The 26,897-nt window shown below is 50.9% G+C and overlaps 1 protein-coding gene and 1 pseudogene across 2 annotated transcripts; both read right to left on the bottom strand.

Moving 5' to 3' along the window:
- Window positions 1–5,627: 5,627 nt before the first annotated feature.
- On the bottom strand, window positions 5,628–6,827 carry LOC101270953 (glyceraldehyde-3-phosphate dehydrogenase-like; annotated as a pseudogene).
- Window positions 6,828–18,810: 11,983 nt separating this feature from the next.
- PIF1 (PIF1 5'-to-3' DNA helicase) lies at window positions 18,811–26,672 on the bottom strand. 2 transcript variants are annotated; one of them, XM_049705906.1, is made up of 13 exons: window positions 26,581–26,672; window positions 25,289–25,865; window positions 24,299–24,431; window positions 24,089–24,214; window positions 23,817–23,970; window positions 23,611–23,725; window positions 23,429–23,535; window positions 22,076–22,215; window positions 21,603–21,709; window positions 20,814–20,901; window positions 20,509–20,654; window positions 19,697–19,888; window positions 18,811–19,486 (listed from the first exon to the last, which is right to left on the bottom strand). In XM_049705906.1, the coding sequence occupies exons 2-13, from the start codon at window positions 25,844–25,846 to the stop codon at window positions 19,427–19,429; spliced, it is 1,926 nt and encodes a 641-aa protein (XP_049561863.1). In that variant the 5' UTR covers window positions 25,847–25,865; window positions 26,581–26,672; the 3' UTR covers window positions 18,811–19,426. The 2 variants fall into 2 exon arrangements, with proteins under 2 accessions (XP_049561863.1, XP_033293031.1); XM_033437140.2 differs by having other exon boundaries at window positions 24,089–24,431.
- Between the last annotated feature and the right edge of the window lie 225 nt (window positions 26,673–26,897).

The following is a 26,897-nucleotide window of genomic DNA, read 5'->3' as shown; positions in this document are numbered from 1 at the left end:
TGTTCTTCTGCTGCTTGTGCATTTGGTGTCATATCTAAGAATCCATTGTCTAATTCAAGGTTTACTACTGTGTTTTCTTCTAAGAGTTTTATAATTTTACCTCTTACATTAAGGCATTTGATCTATTTTGAGTTACTTTCTGTATATGATATGAGCTAAGAGTTTCAACTTTGTTTTTTTGCATGTGAATATCCAACTGTCTCAGCACAATTTGTTGAAAAGACTATTCTCTAACAATAGAGTGGTCTTTGCACCCTTGCTGAAAGTCAATTGACCACAGACACACAGGGTTTATTTATGGATTCTCAATTCTATTCCATTGATCTATTTGTCTGTCCTTATGCTGCCACCACACTGTCTTCATTACTGTTGGCTGCTTTGTAGTAAGTTTTGAAGTGAGGAAGTATGGATCCCCCAACTTTGTTCTTCTTTTTCAAGATTGTTTTGGCTATTCTGGGTCCCTTGCAATTCCATATGAATTATAGGATCAGCTTGTCAATTTCTACAAAGGTCTTAGCTGGGATTCTGATACGGGTTGTGTTGAATATGTAGATCAAATGGCGAGTGTCGCTATCCTAACAATATTAAGTCTCCTGGAACTTCCTTGGTGGTCCAGTGGTTAAGACTCCATACTCCCAATGCAGGGGGCTTGGGTTCGTTCCCTGGTCAGGGAACTAGATCCCACATGCCGCAACAGAGATCCCGCACTTGGCAATGAAGATCTCATGTGCCACAACTAAAACCCGGCCCAGCCAAATAAATAAATAAATATTTAAAAAATATATATATATTAAGTCTCCTGATCCATGAACATGGGATGTTTTCCCATTTATTTAGACCTTCTTTAATTTCTTTCAACACCGTTTTCTAATGTTTCTCATTTCTTCTGTTAAATTTATTCTTAAGCATTTTATTCTTTTTGATACTATTGTAAATGGAATTGTTTTCTTAATTTTATTTTCAGATTGTTGATTAGTATATAGAAATACAATTGATTTTTGCATATTTATCTTTTACCCTGAAACCTTCCTGAACTTGCTTATTAGTTCTAATAGTATTTTTGTGGATGTGTGTGTGGATATCTTAGGACTTTCTATATACAAAATGATGTCATCTGCAAATACAGGTACTTTTATTTCTTCCTTTCTAATCTTGATGCCTTTTATTTCTGTTTCTAATTGCCCTGACTAGAACTTCTAGTACAATTCTGAGTAGAAATAGTGAGAGCAGACATCCTGATCTTAGGAAGAAAGCACCAACTATGAAAGTATTAACATCATATTAAGGATGTGAGCTGTGGGTTTTTTGTAGATGTCCTTGATTGGGTTGAGGAAATTCCCTTCTATTCCTAGTTTGTTTGTTTGTTTTTAAATTACAAATGGGTTTTAGATTGTGTCAAATGCTTTTTTTTGTTTTGTTTTGTTCTGCATCTTTTGAGATAATCATGTGCTTCTTAAAAATGCTATTGATAAAGTATATTACATTAATTGATATTTGGATATTTAACCAACCTTGCAACGTTCCTGGGATAAATCCCACTTGGTCATGGTCATGGTGTAATTCTTTTTATATGTTGCTGGATTCAGTTTGCTAATATTTTGTTAAGAATTTTTGCGTCCATATTCCTAAGAGATATGGGTCTGTAGTTTTCTTGTGATTTCTTTGGTTTTGGTATCAGGGTAATTCTACCTGATAGAATGAATTGAGAAGTGTTCCCTCCTTTTCTACTTTCTGGAAGAGTTTATGAAAACATTGATATTAGTTCTTTTTTAAATGTTTGGTAGAATTCATCAGTGAAGACATCTGAGCCTGTAGGTAATTTTTTAAGTTAATATTTCGATGTCTTTACTTGTTATAGGTCTTTACAGATTGTTTCTTCTTAAGTCAGTTTCAATGGTTTGTTTCTTTCTAGGAATTTGTCCATTTATTGGTATCTAATTTATTGGTATATAATGTTCATAATATTTCTTTTTAATCTTTTTTATTTCTGTAATGTCAGTAAGAATGTTACCTCTTTCATTTCTGATTCTAGTAATTGAGTCTTTTTTTTGTCTTTTTAAATTTATTTATTTATGGCTGCATTGGGTCATTGGGTCTTCGTCACTGCGCACAGGGCTTTCTCTAGCTGTGGCGAGTGGGAGCTACTCTTCGTTGCGGTGTGCAGGCTTCTCATTGTGGTGGCTTCCCTTGCTGCTGAACATGGGCTCCAGACACGTGGGCTTCAGTAGTTGTGGCACGCAGGCTCAGTTGTTCCGCAGCATGTAGGATTTTCCCAGACCAGGGCTCGAACCCCTGTCTCCCACACTGGAGGGTGGATTCTTAACCACTGCACCACCCGGGAAGTCCCCCTTTTTTTTTCTTGATAGTTCTAACTAAAGGTTTGTCAATTTTGTTGATCTTTAAAAAAAAACAAAACAGCTTTTGGTTTATTGATTTTCTCTGTTTTTCTATCCTCTATTTCACTAATTTACACTCTAATTTTTATTATTTCCTTACCACTGCTTGTTTTAGACTTAGTTTGCTCTTCCTTTTCCAGTGTCTTAAGGTGGAAGGTTAGGTTATTGATTTGAGATCTTTCTTGTTTTATAATATAGGTATTTACAGCTATAAATGTCCCTGTAAACACTGGTATAGCTGCATCCCATAAGTTTTGGTATGTTGTGTATTCATTTTCATTTATTTCAAGTTATTTTCTAACTTCCCTTGTGATTTCTTCTTTATTTTCTTGTTTTGCATTGTTTTGTTTTCTTTTTTTGTGTGTGTGATTTCTGCTGTGATTTCAGAGTTGTTGCTTAATTTCTACATATCTGTGAATTTTCTAAATTTCTTTTTGTCATTGATCTCTAATTATATCCCATGTGGGTTAGTTTTCATTTCTGAAAGTTATTTTTCCTGGGTAAAACATTTTAGGTTGATATTTATTTTTCCTTTCTGTATTTTAAAGACTTGGCTCCACTGTCTTCTTGCTTGCATTGTTTCTTTTTTCTTTCCTTCTCATTTTATAAATCAATACTCCTAAGAGGTTAGTAAATGTTTCACATGAGAGATACTTAAGTTTTATGTAGGAGTATAATTTGCCTTTAGTCACAGTTAATAAGTCATAAATCATGGATATTACTTGCCTTGTGATGAGCCTAGTTTCACTTGAAAAACTTGGAGAGAAGAGGTTAGTTATATATATTCTCAAATTCAAATTTTGTGGTCACCAATTCTCTTGATTTCCTTTTTGACTCAGTGGTTAAGATTGTGTTACTTAGTTTCCACATATTTGTGGATTCTCCTATTTTTGTGATTCAGTTGATTTCTAGTTTCATTTTGTTCAGAAAATCTTGGTGTGATTTCCATATTCTTCAATTCATTAAGACTCTACTGTGACATACATGTCATCTATCCTGGAGAAAGTTCTGTGATTGCTTGAGAAAAATGTAAATTATTCTGCTATTGGGCAAAAAGTTTTGTATATATCTTTTAGATCCATTTTTTATAATGTTGTCCAGATCCACAGATGTTTTAAATTGATATCTGTCTCAATGTTTTTTGTTTTTGTTTTTTTAAAACGCAGATTTTATTTATTTATTAATTTTTGGCTGCATTGGGTCTTTGTTGCTGCGCGCGGGCTTTCTCTAGTTGCGGCAAGCGGGGGCTACTCTTCATTGTGGTGCGCTGGCTTCTCATTGCGGTGGCTTCTCTTGTTGCAGAGCATGGGCTTAGTTGTGGCACACGGGCTTAGTTGCTCCGTGGCATGTGGGATCTTCCTAGACCAGGGCTCGAACCCGCATCCCCTGCATTGGCAGGTGAATTCTTAACCACTGTGCCACCAGGGAAGTCCTCAATGTTTTATCTATTATTGCAAGTCCTGTATTAAAGTCTCCTACTATTATTGTGTTTCTCTCAATTTCTCCTTTCAGATCTGCCAATATTTGATTTACATACTTTGGTGATTTGATGCTGGGTGCATATATGTTTACAATTGCTCTATCTTCCTATTGAATGACCCTTTTATCATTACGTAATGATCTTCTTTGTCTCTAGTGACAGTTTCTGGCTAAAAGTCAGCTTTGTGTGCTTTAAATATAGGCACTTCTGCTTTGTTTTGGTTAACATTTGCATGAAATATCTTTTTTCATCACTTCACTTTCAGCCTATGTGTGTCCTTGAATCTAAAGTGAGTTTCTGGTAGACAACAGATCTTGGCTTTTTATCCATTCAGCCACTATGTATCTTTTTGAAGGTCTAATTGTCTTTATTAGGTGATTCATGAGTCAGGTAGCATTCTGTCTAGGAACTAGAAGGAGGCCCAGAGGGGAAGGCTTTTAGAGGCAAAAGGACGGTGGGGCAAGGAGGTTACTAGCAAAATGAAAAAAAGAATTGTTTCAGGCCAGGTCATCTTCTTTGGCCGGGAAAGGAAGGGTGGGGTTGGGGGGTCTCATTATGCAGATTGCCTCACTGATTAGTGCTAATTAGGAAATTTAAGGTATTTATTTAAAAACCACATTCCTGGGAGAGGTTGAAAGTACAATTAAGTCTTGGTTTGCTGTCCTGGGGGCAAATAACTCCATTTTGGGCTTGTTACTTCTTTTTAACAATTCCCCCCTTTTGATCAAACTCTCACCCTGAGAGATGTGATCAAAATTTAAGGTATTAGTGCCACTCTGAGCTATGTATCTATGGATGCTTGGTGTGGTATCCACAGATCATAATGTTTTGTTTAATCCCTGTGACATTCACAGGTCATGGTTCCAGTTTCCTAATCCTTAAAGTGGTCATTCTCCTTGTTCCTTTTCTGACATCCCAGTCTTAGGGAGATCATTTGCTTGACATTTAACAGCTGTGAACACGCATTTCAAAGCTTTTGAGAGAATATAATGCACCAGGGGGATTTTTATGATAACTATAAGCAGGAGAATTCCCAGTGTTTGGAGTGTACTTTGAAGCCATGGTCCCCAAGACCCAAACCAATCAGAATCAAATAAGTCAAAGAAAGACCCTATTGAAAGAGTCATCTTCTTAAGTCAAGTTTGCTCAATACTGTTACGTAACTGAATTTCAACTTTCCCAGAAGTATTAACCCAGGTATAACAGGTACACTTGCATTGTTTCTGACAAAAAAAAATCTGCTATCCTTATTTTTGTCTGTTTGTATGTAGTGTGTCTTTTTTTCTTAGGCTGCTTTTAAGTCTTTCTCTTTATCACTTTTTTTTTTTTTTTTTTTGGAAACTAGTATTTTATTAAGGAATCCACTTCTATGACTTATGAAGTCCAGGCTGAGTTAATAGTGATGAGTTCTGGAGATAATGACACCCAACTCTGACTTTCTGGTTATAACCACTGTCTTCTCTCTCTATCCCAACTGAAATCCCAGACTCATGAGGCCTCAATCCCTGCCCTCTTATTCCTGGAAGATGCCAAAGCCAACTATGTAAGAGCCTTTTTCAGAGGAAAAGACGACTTTTGTCTTCCCAGAAGACAAACCCTCTACTTTGCTTTATGAGGCAGACAGCAACCCCAAACCACAGAAAGGTTGAGAATTCTCCTTATCACTTTTTAAAAACAATTTTGATATACTTTGGTATAGGTTTTTTTTTCCTTTTTCTTTTTTTTTTTTGGCTGAGTAGAGAGTACTTTATTGATGGTACATGACAAAGTAGGGGTCCTCCAAAGTAGGGCTTGGGAGAGCCCCAACTCTGATGGGGTCACAGTTTCTTGTTCTTGGAAACTGTCAAGAACGAGAGATTCTCAGAGTCTTGGGAGACTGAGTTGAGGCAAGGACTCCCCAGCAGCTGAGGACCTCTCTCTTCCTCTCGCGTTCTTAGTAGGGCTGATGGTCCAGGGACTCTTACTCCTTGGAGGCCATGTGGACCATAAGGTTCATCACCCTGTTGCTATAGTCAGATGCATTGTCATACCAGAAAATGAGCTTGATAAAGTGGTCGTTGAGAGCAGTGCCAGCCCTAGCATCAAAGGTGGAAGAGTGGGTGTCACTGTTAAAGACTCAGGAGACAATCTGGTCCTTAATGTAGCCCAGGATGCCCTTAACCGACCCTTTGATACCTGCTTTACCACCTTCTTGATGTCATCATATTTGGCAACTTTCTCCAAATGCAGGTCAGATCCAGAACCAACACACTGTGGGTGGGGACATGAGAGGCCACGCCAGTGAGCTTCCCGTTCAGCTCAGGGATGACCTTGCCTACAGCCTTGGCAGCACCAGTAGAAGCTGGGATAATGTGCTGGGCAGCCCCATGACCATCACACCACAGCTTCCCAGAGGAGCTATCCACTGTCTTCTGGGGAGCAGTGATGGCATAGACTGTGGGTGTGAGTCCCTCCATGATGCCAAAGTTGTCATGAATGATGTTGGCTGAGGGGAGCGGGGGCAAGCAATTGGTGATGCAGTAGGCATTGCTGACAATCTTGAGTGAGTTGTCATATTTCTCATGGTTCATGCCCATGACATACATGGGGGCATCAGCAGAAGGAGCAGAAATGATGACCCTTCTGGCTCCACCCTTAAAATGAGCCCCAGCCTTCTCCATGATAATGAAGACACCAGTGGACTCCACAACATATTTGGCACCAGTATCATCCTATTTGATGTTGGTGGGATCTTAGTCCTGAAAGATGGAGATGAGCCTTCCATTGATGACAAGCTTCCCATTCTCATCTTTCTGCCATTGAATTTGCCATGGGTGGAATCATACTGGAACATGTTGACCATGTAGTTGAGGTCAATGAAGGGGTCATTGATGGAGACATTATCTACTTTGCCAGAGTTAAAAGTAGTCCTGGTGGGACTTCCCTGGTGGCTCAGTGGTTGGGAATCCGCCTGCTAATGCAGGGGACACAGGTTCAAGCCCTGGTCCGGGAAGATCCCACATGCCAAGGAGCAGCTAAGCCCGTGAGCCACAACTACGGAAGCCCGAGCGCCTGGAGCCCATGCTCTGCAACAAGAGAAGGCCCCGCTCGCCACAACTAGAGAAAGCCCACGCACAGGAACAAAGACCCAAAGCAGCCAAAAATAAATTAATTAATTTATTTATTAAAAAAAAAAAGTAGTCCTGGTGACCAGGCACCCAATACAGCTGTATTCGTTTACTCCAGCCTTCACCATCATGTCTCAGTGACACGGCTGGCACTGCACAAGAAGATGCAGCTGTCTTGGGAATTCCCTGGTGGTCCAGTGGTTAGGACTCTGTGCTTTCACTGCCGAGGGCCCAGGTTCAATCTTGGTCTCTCTTGTGCTTTCTGTTGGATGGGGAAGACCAGAGAGCTTGGTATAGTTTCTTTATGTTTATAGTGCTTGGGGTTAATTATCTTAGATCTATGGATTTATCATTTTTATCAAAGTTAGAAATGTTTCAGTTAATTTTTTCCTTCAAATATTTTTTCCTGTCTTCTTCCCTCAGGTTACATATATAGAAATATTAGGTCGCTTGACGTCATCTCACAGCTCACTGATGCCATGTTATTATTATTAGTCTTTTTTCTCTAGGTGTTTTATTTTGGATAGTTTCTATTACTATGTATTAAAATTCACTAATCTTCTGCCATGTCTAGTGTTCTATTAATCCATCTAGTGTATTTTTATCTCAGACATTATAGTTTTCATAATTTCAACTTGGGTCTTTTAAAAAATACCTTCTATATCTCTATTTAACATGGTCAGTCTTTTCTTTATCTTCTTGAACATATGGAATATAGTTAGAATAACTGTTTTAATGTCTGTGATAGGGACTTCCCTGGCGATCCAGTGGTTAAGACTCTGTGCTTCCACTGTAGGGAGAATGGGTTTGCTCCCTGGTTGGGGAACTAAGATCCTGCATGCTGTGCAGCCAAAAAAAAAAAAAAAAAATCTGTAATAACTCTATCATCTGGGTAATTTCTAGGTAGGTTTCAATTGATTGGTTTTTCTTTTCATTATGAGTCATATTTTCCTGTTTCTTTTTTACCTGCTAATTTTTATTGGTTGCCAGGCATTAAGAATTTTATTTTATCAATTGCTGGATTTGTGTGTGTGTGTATTCTTTTTTTTTTTTTTTTGCGGTTCGCGGGCCCCTCACTGCTGCCGCCACCCCCCAGCCCCCACGCGCAGAGCACAGGCTCCAGACGCGCAGGCTCAGTGGCCATGGCCCACGGGCCCAGCCACTCCGCGGCACGCAGGATCCTCCCAGACCGGGGCACGAACCCGCGCCCCCTGCACCGGCAGGCGGACCCCCAACCACTGCGCCACCAGGGAAGCCCTGTGTGTGTGTATTCTTATAAATGTCCTTGAGCTTTGTCCTGGCGTGCAAAAGTTACTTGAAAACAGTTTGGTCCTTTCAGATCTTACTTTTGTTAGAGGGGGCCAGAGCAGTGTCTAGTTTTTTCCCACTTCCGAGCCAAAACTTCTGACGCTGGCTCTACTCAGTGTCCCGTTAATTGTGTGGTTTCTACTCTGGTTTGTGGGAACCAGCGCTATTCGCAGCTCTCTGTGAGCTCCAAGGATTATCCTCTCTCATCCTTTTGGGTGGTGCGCACCGTGCTTTCTGGTGGTTTCCTCACATGCATGCACTGAGCAGAATGACTGCAGAGGTACCCAGTGTAGAGCTCTAGAGTTCTCTGTGTGCAGCTCTTGCCCTTTTGGTTCTCTGCCTCGTGTTCCGTACTCCCAGCTTTTCAGTGTCTTCTCAGTGTGGGGAGGCTGCCAGGCTTCACCTGCCTTCCTCTCGCTGCGCTCTGGTCTGGAAACTTTCTTCAGGCGGTGAGGTGGGGCATTTCTAGGGCTCACCTCATTTGTGTCCTCACTCCCAGAAGTCACTATTTTTCCCTGTCTGGCACCCGATGTCTTGATAACCACCGTTGCACATATTTTGCGGGGTATTTTAGTTGTCTTAGGTGGGGATGTAAATCCAGTCCCTGTTACTCCGTCTCAGCTGGATGCAGAAATCCTTATGATCTTTGGTTGATTTGTTCAACTGGCATTTACTGAGGGCAAGCTCGCTGTGTGCCCACCTCACAGCAGGCTTGCTCATCTCCAAACACTCCAAATTTTCCTGTCTCAGGGCCTTTGCGTGGGCCCTCTTCTCTGTCCAGAATGCTCTTTCTAGCTGTACTTCCCTCCCTCAGCTCAAAGGCCTTCTCAGACTAACCTGTGTAAAGCGAATTGCTCTCTTTTATTTCCACCACACTTATGCTTTCCTTTACAGCTTCTTTTACTAGAATGTAGGCGGGAATTTTTGTCCAATACCCCACAGCCAGCTCAGGGCCAGGCACACTGTCAGTGTTCAATAAATATTTATTGAATGAGTGCGGTCTCTGCATATTTCAGGGTACCTGTCATATAACAGAGCCCAGTCAACTTGGAGGTGCTTGGCCGGTGGGAACACAGCTCCCTGCCTGAAGGTGCCCAGCAAGGAAGGGAGACCAGGCCCCTGAACTGAGGCCCCCCTCAGCCGCGCTCTCCTTAGTGATAACCGAAGGCCCCACGTGCCTGCCTGGGAGGGCTGACAGGTGGGGCTGATGAATTGCAGACCCAGGTCTCCGCCCAGCACAGAACCAGATGCTGGGCAGGAGCCAGACATGACACTGTTGTCTTCAAAGCCCCTGTCCCACCCTAGGCCCTGGGTGGGGATTTCAGGCCTCACCAAACCCCTCAGAGTGTCTGCCACCAGCCTCTGGGGAAAGATGGAGCCGTCCCCTGGTTCTAGTCCCAGATCTAGTCGTGTGACCGTTGACAACTATTAGAATGCTCACAGGATGAGAGGTTGGCTCTATAAAGTAAACAGTACTTTGTAAACTGCAGACCTTCTACAAGTACTCACTGAGCCTTAGGAAATTTCCCCTACTTTTGAGAGAGGAAGGGACTGTTTAAATGAGATGATGTATATAGACTGCTTAGCGCCAGGCTTGGGACTTTGTGTTTGTATTCTCGCTACTAACCAGCTGCCTACCTCTGGCTGAACAACCAACAGCCTGCACCCCCTCAGCTGGGGGCCTTGATCCATCTGTCCTCAATAAGGATTATAGCTACCATTTTTCGAGCATTTACGAGGTGTCAGGCCGTGAGCTCAGCACTTTGCGTGCATCATCTAATTCTCTCATCATAGGATGAAATAGTTGTTATTACTTCCCAATGAGGAAACTGAGGCTCAGAGACATTAGGTAATTTTCCCAAGACCCTGAAACTAGTAAGTGGCTGAAGCAGTGTTCAAACCCCAGGGTGGGAGGTCTCCAAGCTTCTAGGTCCTGGCTTCTCTTCCCTTAGCATTCTCTTCTAATAAGTGGTATTTCCTGCCAGCTACTCCTTCCTGGGCCTTTGGGGAAGGCTTCTGAGAGTCCATTTGGCCAGTCACTGGATCAGGGCAAGACAGGGTCTAAAACCTCCAGCTGAGAGTCTGCCCCGAGGCCCAGCTATGAGCTTGTGGAGCTGGGAGTGAGGAAGTCTCTGAGAGTCAAAGAAAATCCCATGTTAAAAACACCGCCCTGGGGCTTCCCTGGTGGCGCAGTGGTTGAGAGTCCGCTTGCCGATGCAGGGGACACGGGTTCGTGCCCCGGTCCGGGAAGATCCCACGTGCCGCGGAGCGGCTGGGCCCGTGAGCCATGGCCGCTGAGCCTGCGCGCCCGGAGCCTGTGCTCTGCAACGGGAGAGGCCACAACAGTGAGAGACCCGCGTACTGCAAAAAAAAAAAAACAAAAAACAAAAAAACACCTCCCTGGGGGAAGGAGAGGGGTTTGGGCAGGAACCCACAGACCCAAGGATTCACTCAACAAGTGCCTGCCAGCTGGTTCTCCAGGAGCGGCCAGTTGTACCTTCCCCACAGGATGGCAGGAGCTGCAGATACAGGCAGGCGAGTGAATCTGGCCCGTGGGAGCTCCACATGGGCAAGGTCACTCTGATGGGGCCACCCAGGGGGCCTGGCCTCTCTAGGAGGGGATGGAGCTTGAATCAGCCTTGGAGCACCTCACCAATTTGGATGAAGGAGTGGGGGTGGGATGGGCAGCCTTTTCAGCACAGAGAAGCCCTGAGTGCCACTCAGGCCATCCCACCTTTCCTGGGCTCCTGGCCTGTGCCCCACTATGTGTCTACACCACAGTCCCTAAGTGAGGGGTCGTTAGTGCTTGGTAGATGAAGAAACTGAGCCCAGGGTCCAAGGCTGCGGGTGGGATGTGCTGAATGCCAGGTGATGAGTTGGATTACTCTTAGGGAGGCCGTGGAGGGCCATCATGGGAGATTCCTAAGCATCAGTAGGTTACCTGGGCAATGTCTGGGGCAGCTTATTGCAGGGGACGAGAGCGGAGGCTAGAGACAGTATAGAGGCTGTTGGAGCAATGTTTTTTTTTTTGGCCGTGCCGCACAGCATGCGGGATCTTAGTTCCCTGACTAGGGATCGAACCTGCACCCCCTGCCGTGGAAGTGCCGAGTCCCAACCACAGGGAATTCCCTGTTGGAGCAATCTTGAGGGGCTATGAGGCAGACCTGGGCCTGGGCGAGAGCTGGAAAAAGGCCTGGGCGATGGGGCTGGACTGATGGGAGGTGCAGAAGATGTAAACAGTAAGGGATCTTAAAGACCATCTACCCAACCCACTTGTTTTACACAAGAAAACTGAGGCCCAAAGAGGGAAAGGGGATTGTCCAAGGGCAAACAAGAGGTAAAAGGTAGAACCAAGCTAGAAAGACCCTGAAAAGTTCAAGGACACCCCACCCCGATTAAACACTGAGCCGAGTTTCCTCCTATAATTGACCCTTCTTCCCCTGGGATCAAGCCCCACCTGAGGTTACCAGGGGTCCCAGTAAGACCCAGCTCAGCTTCTGTCTCACTGTGAGCCCCCGGGGCCTCTCCTCCTCTTCCCTGGGCCACAGTTGCTCATCTGTGAAATGAGGCCATTGGACCAGCTGACCACATTGGCCCCTATCTGCTCTATGTGCCCAGAGGAAGACAAGGCTAGGGCTTCTTCCTCTCTCTGGTCCCCCACCCCCTAGTCCAGCATGACACTGACACGCGGGTGGGGCTGGCTTCTTGGGGCTTACATGCCTGGGGAGGCAACATGATCTGTAAAGGATCCCTGACCCTCTCCTTTTGAACCCCAAAGAGGGCGTCTCCGTCATGTGAGGACCACAGGGGGATTAGCCACTCTGAGATGGGAGGCTGCGGAGGCGGCCAGGACACCTGGGGGAAAGAGGAAGAGAAGGAAGCGGGAGAGGGAGGGCCTCCGGGGAGGAACAGAGTGGCTGGGAAGGGCCCTGCGGGGGGTCCTGCAGTGGGAAGGAGCCTAGCCTCGCTGCTTCACTCCTTCGGAGGAGTGTGGGACATGCCACTTTCTGGCTGTAAGTTTCTGAGTACGTGACCAAGTTAAGGTGAGCTAATCTGGGGGCCAGGCCAGAAGCAGGGGGATGCCTGGGCCAGGAACCTGGGAGGAGGGGAAGGAGAGGTGTGGTTGGCCTGGAGAAAAGAAGAGGGAGGCAGAAGCAAAGGAGTCAGGGTCCCTGCCTGAGAGCTATGCAGGCAGTAAGAGTGGGGGGGGGACTTGGTTTTCGTTTTCGTTTTTTTAAATTTATTTTTTATTTATTTATTTTTGGCTGCGTTGAGTCTTCGTTGCTGCACGCGGGCTTTCTCTAGTTGCAGTGAGCAGGGGCTACTCTTCGTTGTGGTGCGCGGGCTTCTCATTGCAGTGGCTTCTCTTGTTGTGGAGCACAGGCTCTAGGCACACGGGTATCAGTAGTTGTGGCTCGCGGGCTCTACAGCGCAGGCTCAGTAGTTGTGGCGCACGGGCTTAGTTGCTCCGTGGCATGTGGGATCTTCCTGGACCAGGGCTCGAACCCATGTCCCCTGCATTGGTAGGTGGATTCCGGACCACTGTGCCACCAGGGAAGTCCCGTGTGGGGGACTTTGAATGATGCCTGGTCCCTGATGAGTCACTGCCTGGTGTCACATACAGCCCCAGACACAAGGACACCTGGCATGGAGGGGCAGAAAGCATAAATTTGGAGCAGAGCGAGGCCTAGATTTCAGACCTTTCCACTCACTAGTTGTGTGGCCCTGGGCTGGTCTCTTGGCCTCTCTGAGCCTCTGATTCTAGAAGGGAATAGCAGTTGTTTCATCCTTACTGGCAGGCTGTGAGATCAGATGTCAGTCTTACCCCAGACCCTCCCACTCCCCTTGCTGGTCAAATGCCACTTCTTCACCCAAGCACGCCACCCCCCAGGCCTTGGGAGTGGCATTATTCCTCAGTCTCCCACACCACCACAGTCCCTGGGGCTACAGGAAGCCTTCTGGGAGTGCCCCAGTCCCTCTAAAGGGGTTGGAGCCAATCCAGGGCCTGTGCAGTGAGGGGACCAAATGGGAGGCTGGGGTAGGGAGTGCAAGGACCCTCCCAAACCTGCTTCACCACCGTGTTCCCCCCACTCTCTGATGGGATATTTGCAACTCCCTCCCCTTTTTCTAAGCTCAGGCCCTGCTTGTCTGTTCCACAACAAGGAGTGAATGTTATTTAAAAGGAGATCAGGAGATTTGCCTTAAATAGGCATGGAGTGCAGTGCCAGGGCCCAGGGTGCAGGGCGGGGGAGGAGGCCACCCTGGGTGTTGGAGAGAAAGGACTGGAGCTGAACAGAGAGAACACCCTCCCTAAGGGTGTGCACAGCCCTTCACAGTTTACCCAGATTAGTCCTGGGCTGTGGTGGATCGGTTACACGGGGCTTATTCTCACCCTACCCCCATTCTGAGGATGGGGAAACTGAGGCCTAGCTGACGGGTGTGCTAGTTGCCAGGTGGCATCTGAGGAGGATGCCATGGTCTTTCTGCTTCAGTCCCCAGGAGCTGGGGCCTCCAGCAGCAGGGAGGAGGCCCCTGCAGGGTTGGGGGGTAGGTCCTGAGGCCTCCCCCTGACACCTACCCCCACCACCAGGTCCCAGGCCTTTGGCTCCTGCCCCTGGGTTGCCCCTGCTTGCCCTCCCAGCCCCAGCTTGTAACTGGACGCCCTCCTCACTCGACACCTTCCCAGGTGAGCTGGGGCTCTGCTTACTGAACCCAACACCAGCTGGGGGAGGGGAGTGAGGGGGCACCCCTGGCGCGGGCATCTGCCGGGAGGCTGCGAGGCTGCAGGAGGGAGCTGGAGGTGGTGGGAGTCCAAGGAGTGGAAGGTGGGCTGACTATCAGCCTCCTCCCCGCAGGGCTAGTCTGGCACCCGGGTTCACTGCCCCATTCAGGGTCTCCTACCAAGCCCCTCCCCTTCCATCTCATCCCCTCCCAGCCTTTTATGTCTCAGCAGGTGATGCTCTTGGAATCCTAAAGAAATGGAGTCTTGAGTGTGGGGTTTCAGGAACAAAGCTAGGGGAAAGGAAGCAGCGCCTGCTTCCTCCTTTTTGCAAAGGTCCTGAACACCAAGGTGAGGCTTCAGACACCTGGGTGCCATCCTGGCTCTGCCATTTACAGCCCTGTGACCTTGAGCTGCCCACCTTCTGTGAGCCTCCTCTGTAAACTAGGTCTAAAGATCCCCCTCATAGAGTCATCAAAGATGCTCAGATAAGAAGGTGGACAGAGGCAAGAAGAGGGGCAGTTATGATACACACAGTCACCGACCAGGGCTGGGACTCAAGTTTGTTTTGGGAAGGAGAGGGGACAAGACCTCATTCTCCCCTTCCCCTTAGAGGCTGGGCACAGCCTGGGTCCTCCAGGAGGGAAGACTGAAAGAGAGTTTACTCTGGGCTCCTGCTAATTCTCTTTGTTATTCTCTGGCCACCCTAGAGGCTGGGGGACAGGGGGAGGGAGAGATGAGGAGGGTTGCAGGGTGGCCTCTTCAGGTAAGTGCAATAAAGGCCACTAGGAACTAACCATGAGGGTTTACCACATGCCTGTCCCCACCCCAGCTCTTTACCTGTCCTAACTCCATGGCTAATGATGAAATTTGGGCTGAGGTTTTAGGCAGCATGTCCAAGGTTACACAGCAAGTTGTGGAGCCAGTATCTGGCTTCAGTGCCCTCTGCTGACCTTGCAAATATCCCAGGACCCTGGGACTTGGGTTCCAGACCCAGCCTGCAGTGTGACCTTGGCCAAGTCACCTAACCTTACAGGGGATTAGTTTCATTTCCCCATAAGGTGGGGATAATGTCCCACTCTCCTCTTGGGGTTATTGTGGAAAAACAAGGGGGCTAATGAACTCAAACCATGAGACACTCAACAGATACCTGGTACTAGCTTCTCAACAAAGAAGCTTCCCTATGCCTACTGGCCGCCCCAGCTCCTGAGGTGGCCCACCCAGGCACAGAGACTGGAAGACAAAGGACCCGGACAGGTCTCTGGGCAGAGACCGACTGACAACTTGGCGCCACCTAGTGGTGTCTGGTGTGTGGTGCTTGGGGAGCAGGAGGCCCACTACTCTGGGATGCAGCGGTCTGAGCACCACCATTGGCCCTGTAGGGGTGAGCAAACTGTGCCAGGATCTCAGAAAGGAGCAGCTCATGCCTCGCTAAACCCTCCCCATGCCTCCGACTGAGGGTAGGGTGAAGGTGGGCCCTCCACCAGTCCCTCTGTCTCAGCCCCACCTCTTACTCCCTTTGGACAGCTCTGTGAACACCAAGTGGAGTGCACAGGGTTCCAGTTCCAGCTCTGCCACTGCCTAGCTCCCCAGGCCTCACCTACCTCCTCTGCAAAATGGGAGTAAAAATCCCCACCTCTCAGGGGATGGCACTGTCCCTGAATTCTTTAAATATCAAACATTTTATGAAGTGTCTCCTTTCTAAAGTAATTGTGCTCAGTGCTTTGGTGCACAAAGACATCTAAGCCAGGTCTCTTGCTACTGTGGGGTCTCCAGTGTCTAGCCAGCACCTGGATAAATATTTGTGAAATGAATGAATGAATAAATGAACGCACAAGACGGGCAGGAGGTCTCCTTTATCCCAGTGTGACAGGATATTACTGAGGATGTTTTCTTGGTTCTGTCGGTCCTTATCCCTCCACCCCACCCCCAAATTCTAAGTGGGGTCACCAGGCTTCTTTGTCTCAAATCTGGAAGCTATCTGAGGACACAGTGTTTCCTGGCTTTTGCATCCTAGGTCCACTTCCTTGAGGGGATTACGTTGGGGGTAAGGAGAATCAGAGAGGAAGGTCTCCAAGACAGGGGAGGGTCCAGTGATCAGAGGGTCCCCTGGGAGTACCACAGGGAGATGCAGGGTTCCAGAGGGCATGGTGTGAGGCCCCCAGAGAGGTTATGGCTCTGGGAACGCCCTCCCCCACCCTGCCCCCGGGCCTGGGCAGAGTTATGGCCTGTGGATGCTGGTCACTGCGGGTGTCAGCAGCTACCACGAGGCCCTGGAGCTGAGAGGCCTGCTCCTATGAGGCCTACTCCTGCCTGTATGACCCTGAGGGTGGGGAGCCCCCAATCCTGACTGAGATAGGGGTTTCCCTACACCCCCCAGGGATTCAGGTTTAAAGTTAGATTAAATGAGATGCCAAGAAAATAAAGAACTGGGAGGTTCCTTGCACACCTCCCTCATGAGGCAGTCTACTCTCATGATCTGGCCTGAGGGGCAGGGATGTCTGGAGCTCCCCCTCCTATGAACATGTTTGCCCTCCTCCAGGGGCCTTCAGGAGAGCATCCTCACCTTGAGAGAGGATTGCTAAGGACAGGACTTTCTGGTGCCCAGACGGTCTCATGAGGAAGACATCTTTAAGCAGGGTGAGTTCATCTGAGAGCAGGGAAAGCTGAAATCAGTCCCTGGGGAAGGGAAAGGGGCTGGAGGTGGTGGGGATGCCTCAGCAGTGTAAGTTGAGGGGCGGGGTCAGAGAGGAGAGTCCCAGGAGAGTGTACAGAAGAAATAACTGCATCTCCAAGACATCTTCAAGAGCCTGGCTCTGGAGGATGATGGGAGATTCATCTCTGGGCAGAAGCCCTGGTCCTTCTTGCACCCTGAGAGCATATTCAGCCTCTTGTCAGTGGCTGCAGGCTCTGCAGGAGACCAAGCTCAACCAGAGACATGCCCACCTGTGTAGCTCAGGACTCCTTCCCTGGTGGCTGTGCTCGCTGTCCAGGGGTGGCCACAGAGGTCCTCCTGGCCAGCTGCTCCCAGCTCCACCTTCAGTGACTAGCCTCCCTGGTTCCCACTGGTTCCCAAGCCTGGGTTTCTGGGCTTCATATCAGTTCTTTGCGCTAGGCTTCTGTTCTGCCACCTTCCTTTCCCACTCAAGTTATCTTGACTTGGGAACACCCTGATCCTTGAATGGTACCGCATTTAAAAGCCCCCATGGTTGCCCACTTGTGTGTGTGGGGTCACCCTGATGGGCTTGGCTTCTCCTAAGACTGTCTTGTATTTGGGGCAGAGGAAAGGGTTCATGCCACAGAAAAACAGTTGATTCCTCAGGGTCAGGAAGGGTGGTGGCAAGTGCAAGGCAGGCAGGGGTCATCCAGGGGGCCCGGCTGGCACCCCTCTAAGCCCCCACATCTTGTTTGCCAAAGGAGCCAGTGTAGGAACAGGCAGGACTGTGCTCTACGGACACCACGGTGATGATAACCATTAGTCATCATAAATTTTATTTATTTATTTTGGCTGCGTTGGGTTTTCGTTGCTGCACGTGGGCTTTCTCTAGTTGCGGTGAGCGGGGGCTACTCTTCGTTGTGGTGCGCAGGGTTCTCATTGCAGTGGCTTCTCTTGTTGTGGAGCACAGGCTCTAGGCGCGCAGGCTTCAGTAGTTGCGGCACGTGGGCTCAGTAGTCGTGGCGCACGGGCTTAGTTGCTCTGCGGCATGTGGGATCTTCCTGGACCAGGGCTCGAACCCGTGTCCCCTGCATTGGCAGGCGGATTCTAAACCACTGCGCCACCAGGGAAGTCCCATAAATGTTAATAACAGCTACTGATTGACCTCCTGCCATGTGGCTGGCCTTTCTCCCAACAAACCTATGTGGATGTCAGTTACCACCTGCACTTTATAGGTAAGGAAACCCTCTCAGAGAGGTTGTGTAACATGCCTAAAGTTGCACAGCTGGTGAGTGGTAAAACCAGGATGGAAAGCCAGGTCTCTCCCCAATCTATAACCATCAGTCAAATTCTCCACAGGCTGTGCCTCCTCCACGAAGCCCACCGTGAATGTCTGAGGCCCTGTAGCCCCTCTGAAACACCATGGCACTGAGCCCCCATTTAAGCAGACACTCCCTGAGCACACAATCTTCATGTGCTGGAGCCTCTGCTGGCTTTTGGGAGACAAAGACAAACACCTTCAAGCACCCGAGATTTCATATCCCCTAGCAACCAGCATGGTTTCCGCCTTCTTAAGCTCTCCCACCATTGGCAATTTTACATTTAACTAACCATTGCTCTCTAGAGCTGCCACTGCACGCTTCCACTATAACCTGTATTTATCAGCCAGAACTGATAACCTTTTCACTCATAAGCAGTGAACCTTAATAGTCTTTGCCAGCCTATGAGGGCCCCTGAGCAATTTACATATCAGCTGAAGCTATGATGGTCAGAACATCCAAGCTGGAGCCCCAGTAAGGCACAAAGTGAGAAAGTTTCAACCGAGGCCCCCAGCATTTGGACATTGTGACAGGCCCATTTCCCATCGTGTGAATTCTCTAGTGTGTCCTTTTCAGACTGTTGGGTGACGGCAATTCGCTATGAGTCACCAACCTCAGGTAACTCAGCTTTGCCAAATAACCAGTGATACTAACAAAAGCTCATATAAGGGTGCTCTGAGCTCAGCCATCAAGGCGTTAACAGACACCTCTGTGTGACCAGGTATGCGGGGTGGGGTAGGGGTAGCACCCCGGAAAGGGTCAGCCAGTGCCCCAGGTAGGGGTTCTTAAAGGGACCATAAGACTCAACTCACAGTCCTCACACAGTTCACAGGTTTATTTGTCCAAAATAAATACAGTCTGAGAACATCCATTTCAATACTCCTACACACGACTTCTTCACCAAAAGAGCAGCGTAAGATACAGACACACAGTTTGCAGTGCATATTCTCAGGTTAGGCTCAGGAGGGTGTTTGCCCTGGCTTGTGCTGGGCTGGGTCTAGCTGTGAAGATCCCCCCCCCCCCAGCAAGGTTCCCTTCTCTGCTTGGGACCTGAGTCCCCTGCCAGGACCCCTACAGCCTGTTCCTGCTCCTGAAGGACCTGCCACCTCTCCTCTCTGCAGCCTAAAGAGAGCGGCATTCACAACTGTGTGGCCCTGTGGCCAGCCCCTCGCAGAGAGCTCTGTCCTATAACACCAGCTACCGCTGCAGGCCCATTGCCGACTCCTGACCCCGGAAGCAGCTCACCCCGGGCAAGGGGAAAAACTGAGGCACAGCTGGCAAATGGATGGGAAGCACTCTCTCCTGAGCCCTGCCAGGAGACTGAGAGCCCCTGATGAAGGGAGAAAGGGACATTCACTACCCTCCCCCAGGTATCCCCTGGGGCCTGGCCCACCAGGGAGCAGGAAGAGGGGGAGACCACCCTTTGTCTTCTCTTTGCAGATCAAAGGTTCGGGTCCACGTTCTCCTGGTCTGAGGCTGCCTCATCATCATCTGGGGACTCCTATATCAGAGCCAGAGAAACCCAGTCATGGGCTTGTGCCACCCCCGGGTCGTAGCCTGGGGGCCAGCATCTCCTTCCTCTCGGCCCTGCTGCCAACGGAGCCAGAGGAGGCTCTGCCACCCCCTCCCCATGGTCCTTTGGCCTTCCCTCTGTCCTAGCTCCCAGGCTGCCCACGGCCACATGGCCCACCATTGGGTGACTCCCTCTTACCAGGCTGAGGCCCCTGTCCTGCCGCAGGGTAGCATAGAAGCTCAGCACACGGGGGTCACAGCGAATCACCATGGGGTCAAAGTCCAACACACATAGGCCCTGCAGGCTGCGGGCCCGGGAAAGGGCCACATAGGCCTGGCCGCTGGCAAACACACGGCCCAGAGAGATCTCCACGCAATCCAAGGACATGCCCTGGGGGATGGAGGGACAGGGCTGGAGCCAGCTCAGCCTGAATTCACTTGTGCCCAGGAACCTGACCCCACCTCCACCAGCCCAGCTATTGCCCCTGATCTCCTTGCCCAGTCCAGAGATTCTGAGTCAGAGAGACAGGATGATGGGTGTCTGAGTAGGGAGGTGTCCAGGAAATACAGATCCAAGATAAGAGTAGAGGGATAAGGGTGAAAGGAAAGAGCTCAGGTCTGGGTCAGACAGGCATAGAAATGAATCTTGGCTCTGCAGGGCACTAGCTGTGTGACCTTGGACAAGTTACTTAACCTCCCTGAGCCTTGGTTTCCCCTTCTGTAAAACAAGAACAATTATTACAACTATACCTCCTACAGTTGTCGTAATATGTTAAAATTAACATATCCAATAGTGGCTCAGAAAATGGCAGGGCCCAAGATGACAGAGGGGAAGTGTATGTGTCTAGGAAAGAGAGAGGAAGTGGGATGGGAAATGCACGAAAGAAAGGTTTATTCTACAGCTGGTCTGGAACTTTCCATCCAGGGCAAGTTCAACCCTCACAAAGCCTCGAAGACCCCCCCGCCCTTCAACATGCCCCAGGCCTATCCTGCCCCCGTCCCCACACTCACCTGGCTCTTGTGGATGGATATGGCCCAGGCCAGCTGGAGGGGCAGCTGCTGCCGGCTGAGAAGCCGGCCCCCAGTGGCCTGCACCACCCAGCGGTCTGCACGGATGACCTCGGTGACTCCACACAGGAACCGCACCTGGGGCAGCCCTGAGGGAGGCGTGGAGAAGTCCCACCTTTCAGTCCCGCTCCAGGGCTCCAAGGTGAGGACAGGCCTCACCTTTCCATGCTAGCCTTTTCCTCTGCACACAAACCCCAGGGCCCTGCTGCAAACCCCCCGAGCAGTAGGACTGCTCCCCTATCACTTACCTCTCCCCTCGGCTTCAAACCCAACTACTACCCCTCGGGCACCATTTACCAGGCCCCGAGACACTGCCAAGTTCTTCACCAGCATCACCTGCGAGAGAAGGAAAACTGGAGGCATGGACAGCAGGGCATCCCTACGCCTGGCCTCAGCTCCAGGGGTCGCTTTGGCAGATCTCTGAGGCTGGGGTCTGTCACAGACGGGCACTGAGTCTGCTGGGGCCCCTGCGACAAACTGCTTTATTTCCTTAGGTCTCAGTTTCCCCTTGTGCCAAAGGGGAATGACATTTGCTCAGTTTGCCTCAGAAGGAGGGGGTAAAGAACAATAAGGTGACAGGGCACAATGACCATGTCTATTAGAGGGAATGTGTATGGACCTCAATCTTGAGGGATAGCCCTCTTCCAACCACTGTGCCTGCATTTCCCCCTAGGTGCCCTTTGGAACCTGAGAAAAGGATCCCACCCTCACCATTGTGGAAGGAAGGAGGACGCTCACAGTAGAGGCTACACTACAGAAGACAACTGAGTGCGGTAGGTATTTTACTCTGAATTTAGAGATGGGGAAAACCAGCTTCAGCAAAGGAAAAGGATTTGTCTAAAGCAACACTGCCTGGAGCTTCAGGTGGAGGAAGAGGAGGGCAGTGGAAAATGGAAAGCAGGAAGGTGACTGGGAACAGGAGGAAAGAAGTTTGCTATGGTCACATCTGGGCCCTCTGGCTGTGGAGCAGCCCGTGCAGAGGGGCTAGGATCAGGGAGGCCGATGCTCACAGGGTCTAGGCCCTGCTTCCCACTCACCTGAGCCCCCAGCTTTAGCTGAAGGAGCTGGCTAACGGGACATTGGGCATCCAGGGTCCGGGCTTGCTCAGGGTCACTGTCCATGGCCTCAAAGCTGTGTACCTCACCTGGGAAAAGAGAGTTGGGCAAACAGATTACAAGTCACTGACTTGTGGCTCAATTTCCGAAAAAACACATATTAGACCAGGGCATGGAGAGAGGTAGTGAGCACAGCTCAAACCTAGCTGGGGCTTTGGAATCAGAGGCCTGGGTTCAAGTCTCATTTTTAGTGTTTACTGGCTGAATGACTTTGACCCAGGAAAGGTCACATCTCTCAAAGACACAATTACATCTGCAAATGTAAGGGACTTTATGGTCACAGGGGCTGGGACCGAGATATCTAAATGACACCAAGGGCCCAGGCTGCCTGGGGGGCCACGCCTGCCTGATGGCCTCTCCCAGCTGGTCTGGCCCAGCCCCAGCTCCCTGCTCACCTGGTAGTTTCTGCAGCTGCCTCTCGTTGGTAAGGGCCACATCATCCTGGTGGGTGCAGAGCCTCGTGGCCACAATCCCATCTCGCCCCACCCTGTGGGCAGCCGTGGCCCGGAGCTGGCGGGTGACCTCATCTGAGCACCTGCAGAGGCCAGGCTATCAGGGCGGAGCCTACCTGAACACCAGGGAAGGCGGGGCACGTGGGTGATACGGCCCATGCAGCAGGCCGTGGACCAGGCTTGGGGACTGGATGGGGCACCAGGGCAAGATTTGCTGGTTCCCCAAGCTGGCCAACTTGTTCCTTCCTCACTTGGACCCCAGACATGGAGAATAAGCACGGGGGTGGTGCTTGGCTGTGATCATGGGCAGGCACCCTTCCCTGTGTCTGCCCCCAGGTTGGAGCTAGCCGCTCCCCTGAGGAAGTTAGATATGAGGAGTGAGCATAGGCCAGAGATTTAGAGACTGAGGTGAGGCTCTGATGTTGATACCCTGTAATACTGGTACCCTATAATCAGATTGGCCTCCAAGCTACAATTTTCTAGCCCCTTGCCTGCTGCCTTAGGGGAAAAAAAAATCTAGCCTGTGTTTCTATTTTCCCCAAAGCCTTCCTCCAGGGAAGCCTGGGTGCTGCAGCAACTCAAGTGAGAGGAGGGGGAAGAAGTTGGGAACACCTCTCACTGCTCTGCCACTCAGCCTTTCTCTTGTCCCCCACACTTGCTGGTGTATGCTGTGCACCTTCCTACCTGCCTCCTGTCCCCAGGCATAGAAAGCCCCTCACCACCACCACCTGCTTCCTTCATCCCATCCCAATCTGACCTGGGTCCCAAGACCCAGCTGCGGTCCATATCTTCTGCCCTCCTGGCCTCCTTTCCACTCCCAAGTTAGAGTACCTGTAGCATTTCAACCTTTTGTCCTAGCTGGGGTGGGATCATGTCTGCAACCTCCTCTCCCCCACCAAGTGGCCGCACAGGCTCAAAGAGTAGAAGGAACTTGGGTTTTAGAGTCAGACCTGAGTTCAAATCCTAGCTCAGCCACGTACTAGCCATGACTTTGGACAAGTCACTTCACCTCTTTGAACCCCAGTTTCTGCATCTGTAAAATGGGAGTGTTAACATCTCTGAATAACTCTTGTGTCTCCATCTGCCCATAATTCCCTGAGATGTACTCTGTGCCAGGCCCTGTGCTGGATGATAGGGACCCAACCCTGGGGGGGGGCTGGGCCCCAGTGCTCACAGAGTGACCATCCCCAATGGGGCCATGAAGCATTTCTCTCCCTTCTCTGGGTTCCTGTGCTCCTCTCTGACCCACGCTTGGATCCGCATCCCATGGCCCCTTCTCTATTCACCAGGGCCCACCTGCCCAGCCGCACAGCTTGCAGCAGAGAGATGAAGGTCTTGTCTGTCTGCCTCCACACCTCAGTCAGCTCCAGGGTCACTGTGACACATCTCCTCCAGCTCTTGGCCTGGTGGGGGCAAGATGGGGTGTCAGGGAGCAGAGCAGACCCCTATGGGGGTTAGGGCCAGAGGGTGAGTGCTACCTGGAAGCAGAACTGTGGGGGCTGGGATCCCTTGGTTACAGGCGGCAGCTGCAGGAAGTCCCCACAGATGATGAGCTGGATCCCTCCAAATGGCTTGTTCTGCTGCCGGACAGCTCTGGAGAGGAGCATGTGGTGCTTTAGGAGCTGGGGTGAGCGAGTTCCACAAGGAAGACCACCAGAACCCAGTCCTCACTGCCCATACTGACCTGGCCACGGCCTCCAGCTTATCAAATAGGTCCGCTTCCACCATGGAGATCTCATCAATGACTAGCCGCTGGCAGTTCAGCCAGCCCTGCCGTACACCTGGCCGCTGGGCCAGGGCCACACACTGGGCCAGGGGAGCCTGACCCGAGCCAATGCCTGTGAGTGACACTATTCAGCCTGGGCTGAGATCCCAGCCCTGTCTCAACCCTGACCTCCCCTCTCTTCCCACCTGCCTGGCTTGCTCCCAGCTTAAGTCCCAGAGGCTCTCACTTACCTGCAAAGGCATGGAGGGTAGTACCCCCGATGTGGCAGGCTGCCACCCCAGTGCTGGCAGTGGCCACAGTGCCTGTGGGAGGCAGTGAGCCCAGGATACGCTTCAGCAGATAAGACTTCCCCGTCCCTGGGCAGAAGGCAAAGTCAGGGCCACTTCTCCTCCATCCTAGCACACCACTGTTCTCCCCACACCCACTCTGCCCCCCACTACCTGCACTCCCAGTGAAGAAAATGCTCTGGCCTTTCAGGACAACCCTCAGCACAGCAGCCTGTTCCCTGGAAAGCTCTGGTTTGGTGGGGGGCAAGCTCAGCTTCTTCACAGGCAGGGGCCACCTTGGGACTTCCTGGGGGGATAGGGCTGTCTCAGGGCCTCCCCACATTCCCTAGGCATTGCCCCCTCCCTTCTTGGCCTGGTAGCCCTTTGTGTCTCTGCTGGCTTCTCTCCTTGGAGCCCTTGGGCAGCCTCGGTTCACCTGGAGATCTTGCCAGTAACCACAGGGATCCAGGTCTCTCCTTGAGGAAGGGACCGAGGCTGGATCTCCACTGACTCCTGGTGCCCTGAAGACCCCAGTGTGCAGGTCCAGATTCTCCTTCAGCTTTCTCCCCTGGGTTCCCTAACTCTCCTGGTTCTCTTACCCATCCTTCCTTCTCACTACCCTTCCTGTCACAGATGTGTCTCTCTTGCCTCAAAACACCCAAGCAAAACCCTGCCTAGCCAGGGCGCCTTCTTGCCGCATCTCCTTCTTCTCACCAGCTTGTCTCAAACCTCTGTGGTCTGTGATCCATTTGTTCCAGTTCCCGAACACTGTCAGACCCACCAGACTTTGTCCCCCTATCTGATTGGACCTGTTGGCTGCCCCTACACAGCTGACCACTTCGTTCTCTCCAAAACCTCCTCTCCTCCTCCAGGGCGACCAAGTTCCCACTTTTCTTCTGAAGCACCTTCTCTGCTTTCTCTTTTAATGTGACCTTGGCCCCCTTTTCCTAGTCTCCTTACTCAGTCTCAGGGATTGCACCATGAGAAACATGCACAATTCCCATATTCCTGTCATTCTCATAAGTCTGATGAGCATCTCGTCTGAGATAACCAGTAGCCACCTGAATACCTCCACCATCTTCCCCCCACACTTGGGCTTTCTCGGTCTCTTCCGTCTCAGTGGCACACCCACTCCCCAAGGCGTCCCCCCTATCCTGTCCTCACGGTGCTGGGCTTGGCCCCGGACCGGGGCTCCGTGGGCTGCTTCACCGGCGTGGAGTCCGTGACCCAGGTGGCCGCCGCGCGCCGCAGCTCCTCGGGCTGCACCGGGCTGATGGTGACGAAGTCGCGGGGCCGCGGGCCAAGCAGCTGCGTGCGGGCGGAGGCCGGCCCGGGACCCGGGGCCGCGGCCAGCTTGAGGCGCAGAGTGCGCAGGAAGCGGCGCAGGCGGTCAGGGGGGCAGTCGGAGAGCAGCAGCTGCACCGCGCCGGTCCGGGGAGCGCCGTCGGCGGGAAGCCGCAGAGTGCTGCGCCCGGACGCGGCGAAGCGCGTGAAGAGGCGCGCGGCGCGCAGGGGAAAGCACCGCGGCCGCCCCGCGGGCCCGGGCGCCTGCAGCCTCAGCATCAACTCGCGGCGCTCGTTACGACCCAGTCTCAGCTCCGCGGTGCGTAGGGCCTGGCGCCTTCGCGGCTGCCCGCCCGGGCTCAACTCCTCCACAGCAACACGGCACCGCAGCTCCGCGTCCGCGCATTCCGCTGCCACTGCCTGGGTGCCCGACAGCATCGCCACCAACCCTGCAGGTCTGCAAAAAGACCGGAGCGCAGGGGTCATCACAGGTGGTATAGAGGTCAGGACGGAGAGCCGGGTCATGGCCACAAAGGGTCCCGGGGCTGTCACTGGTAACACAAAGAGTTCACGGAGAAGGTAAAAAGGGTCCTGGGGCGAACCGGAAATTCTCTTAGAAATTACTCTCCTACACAATAATTTCCAGAGCGGCGGATGGGCAGCGTCAAGTACACCCAGGGTTGGAGAACCTCGGCTGTCCGACAAGGGCCACAGAAGGGATCCCCTGAGCAGAAAAGAAGCCTGCTTCCAAGAGACCCAGGGCGGGCACGAGAATCCTGAGTGTCCCCCCCCCCCCAGGAAGCAGGGGACGTGTGGAGGTAAGCAGGGGACTGACATGTAATCAGTGCCTTCTGTCTTCCAGGTACGTTCACTGGTTTATATGCAGCCAAGCAGGTCTCACTATTCCCCGTGTACAGAAGTGGAAAACAGGCTGAGAGAGGCCACAACGGCTGGTGGGAGTCAGGGCTTGTGTGATTCTGAAGCCCCGGCGCTTCCCATCTCCAAGGTGGGATGGGGTAGAAAATATTTGGCTAGGGAAATCGCGGAGGGACCCTGGCGTCCGGCTTTCCGTTCACCCTCCGTCTGACCCATTCGTACGCACCCTCCCGGCAGGGACCCCTTGAAGAGGCAGGCGCTCTGCCTCCCACCTCTAGGATCGGGTGAACACTCACTTGCGCCAGCACTCGGGCGAACAAGCTGAACAAGGTCGGCATGTAGTCAAAAGTAGGGACACTAGAAACTTTCAAATACTGGGTGTAGAGAATCACCCTATCACCGGCCGGATCTTTAAATTTTCCAGCCAATCAGAGACACCGGGCGTGACAACGGGAGTGTCTTTCTTTGGGTTTCAACTCGCGGGGCTTGGGCTGTACCAATAGCACGCCGGAGGAAGGAGGCTTATTGTGGTGGCGGAGCATACCAAGTCGCGCGGACTAGTGGGTGTGGTGGGAGGGGGCGGGGACTGCAGCGGGGCCGCGCGTGGTGTTGT

Source organism: Orcinus orca, chromosome 2 (genome assembly GCF_937001465.1).
Source record: "Orcinus orca chromosome 2, mOrcOrc1.1, whole genome shotgun sequence".
Lineage (NCBI taxonomy): Eukaryota > Metazoa > Chordata > Mammalia > Artiodactyla > Delphinidae > Orcinus > Orcinus orca.
The sequence above is the reverse complement of the archived record's forward strand: the minus strand, read 5'-3'. Positions and strand labels throughout refer to the sequence as shown.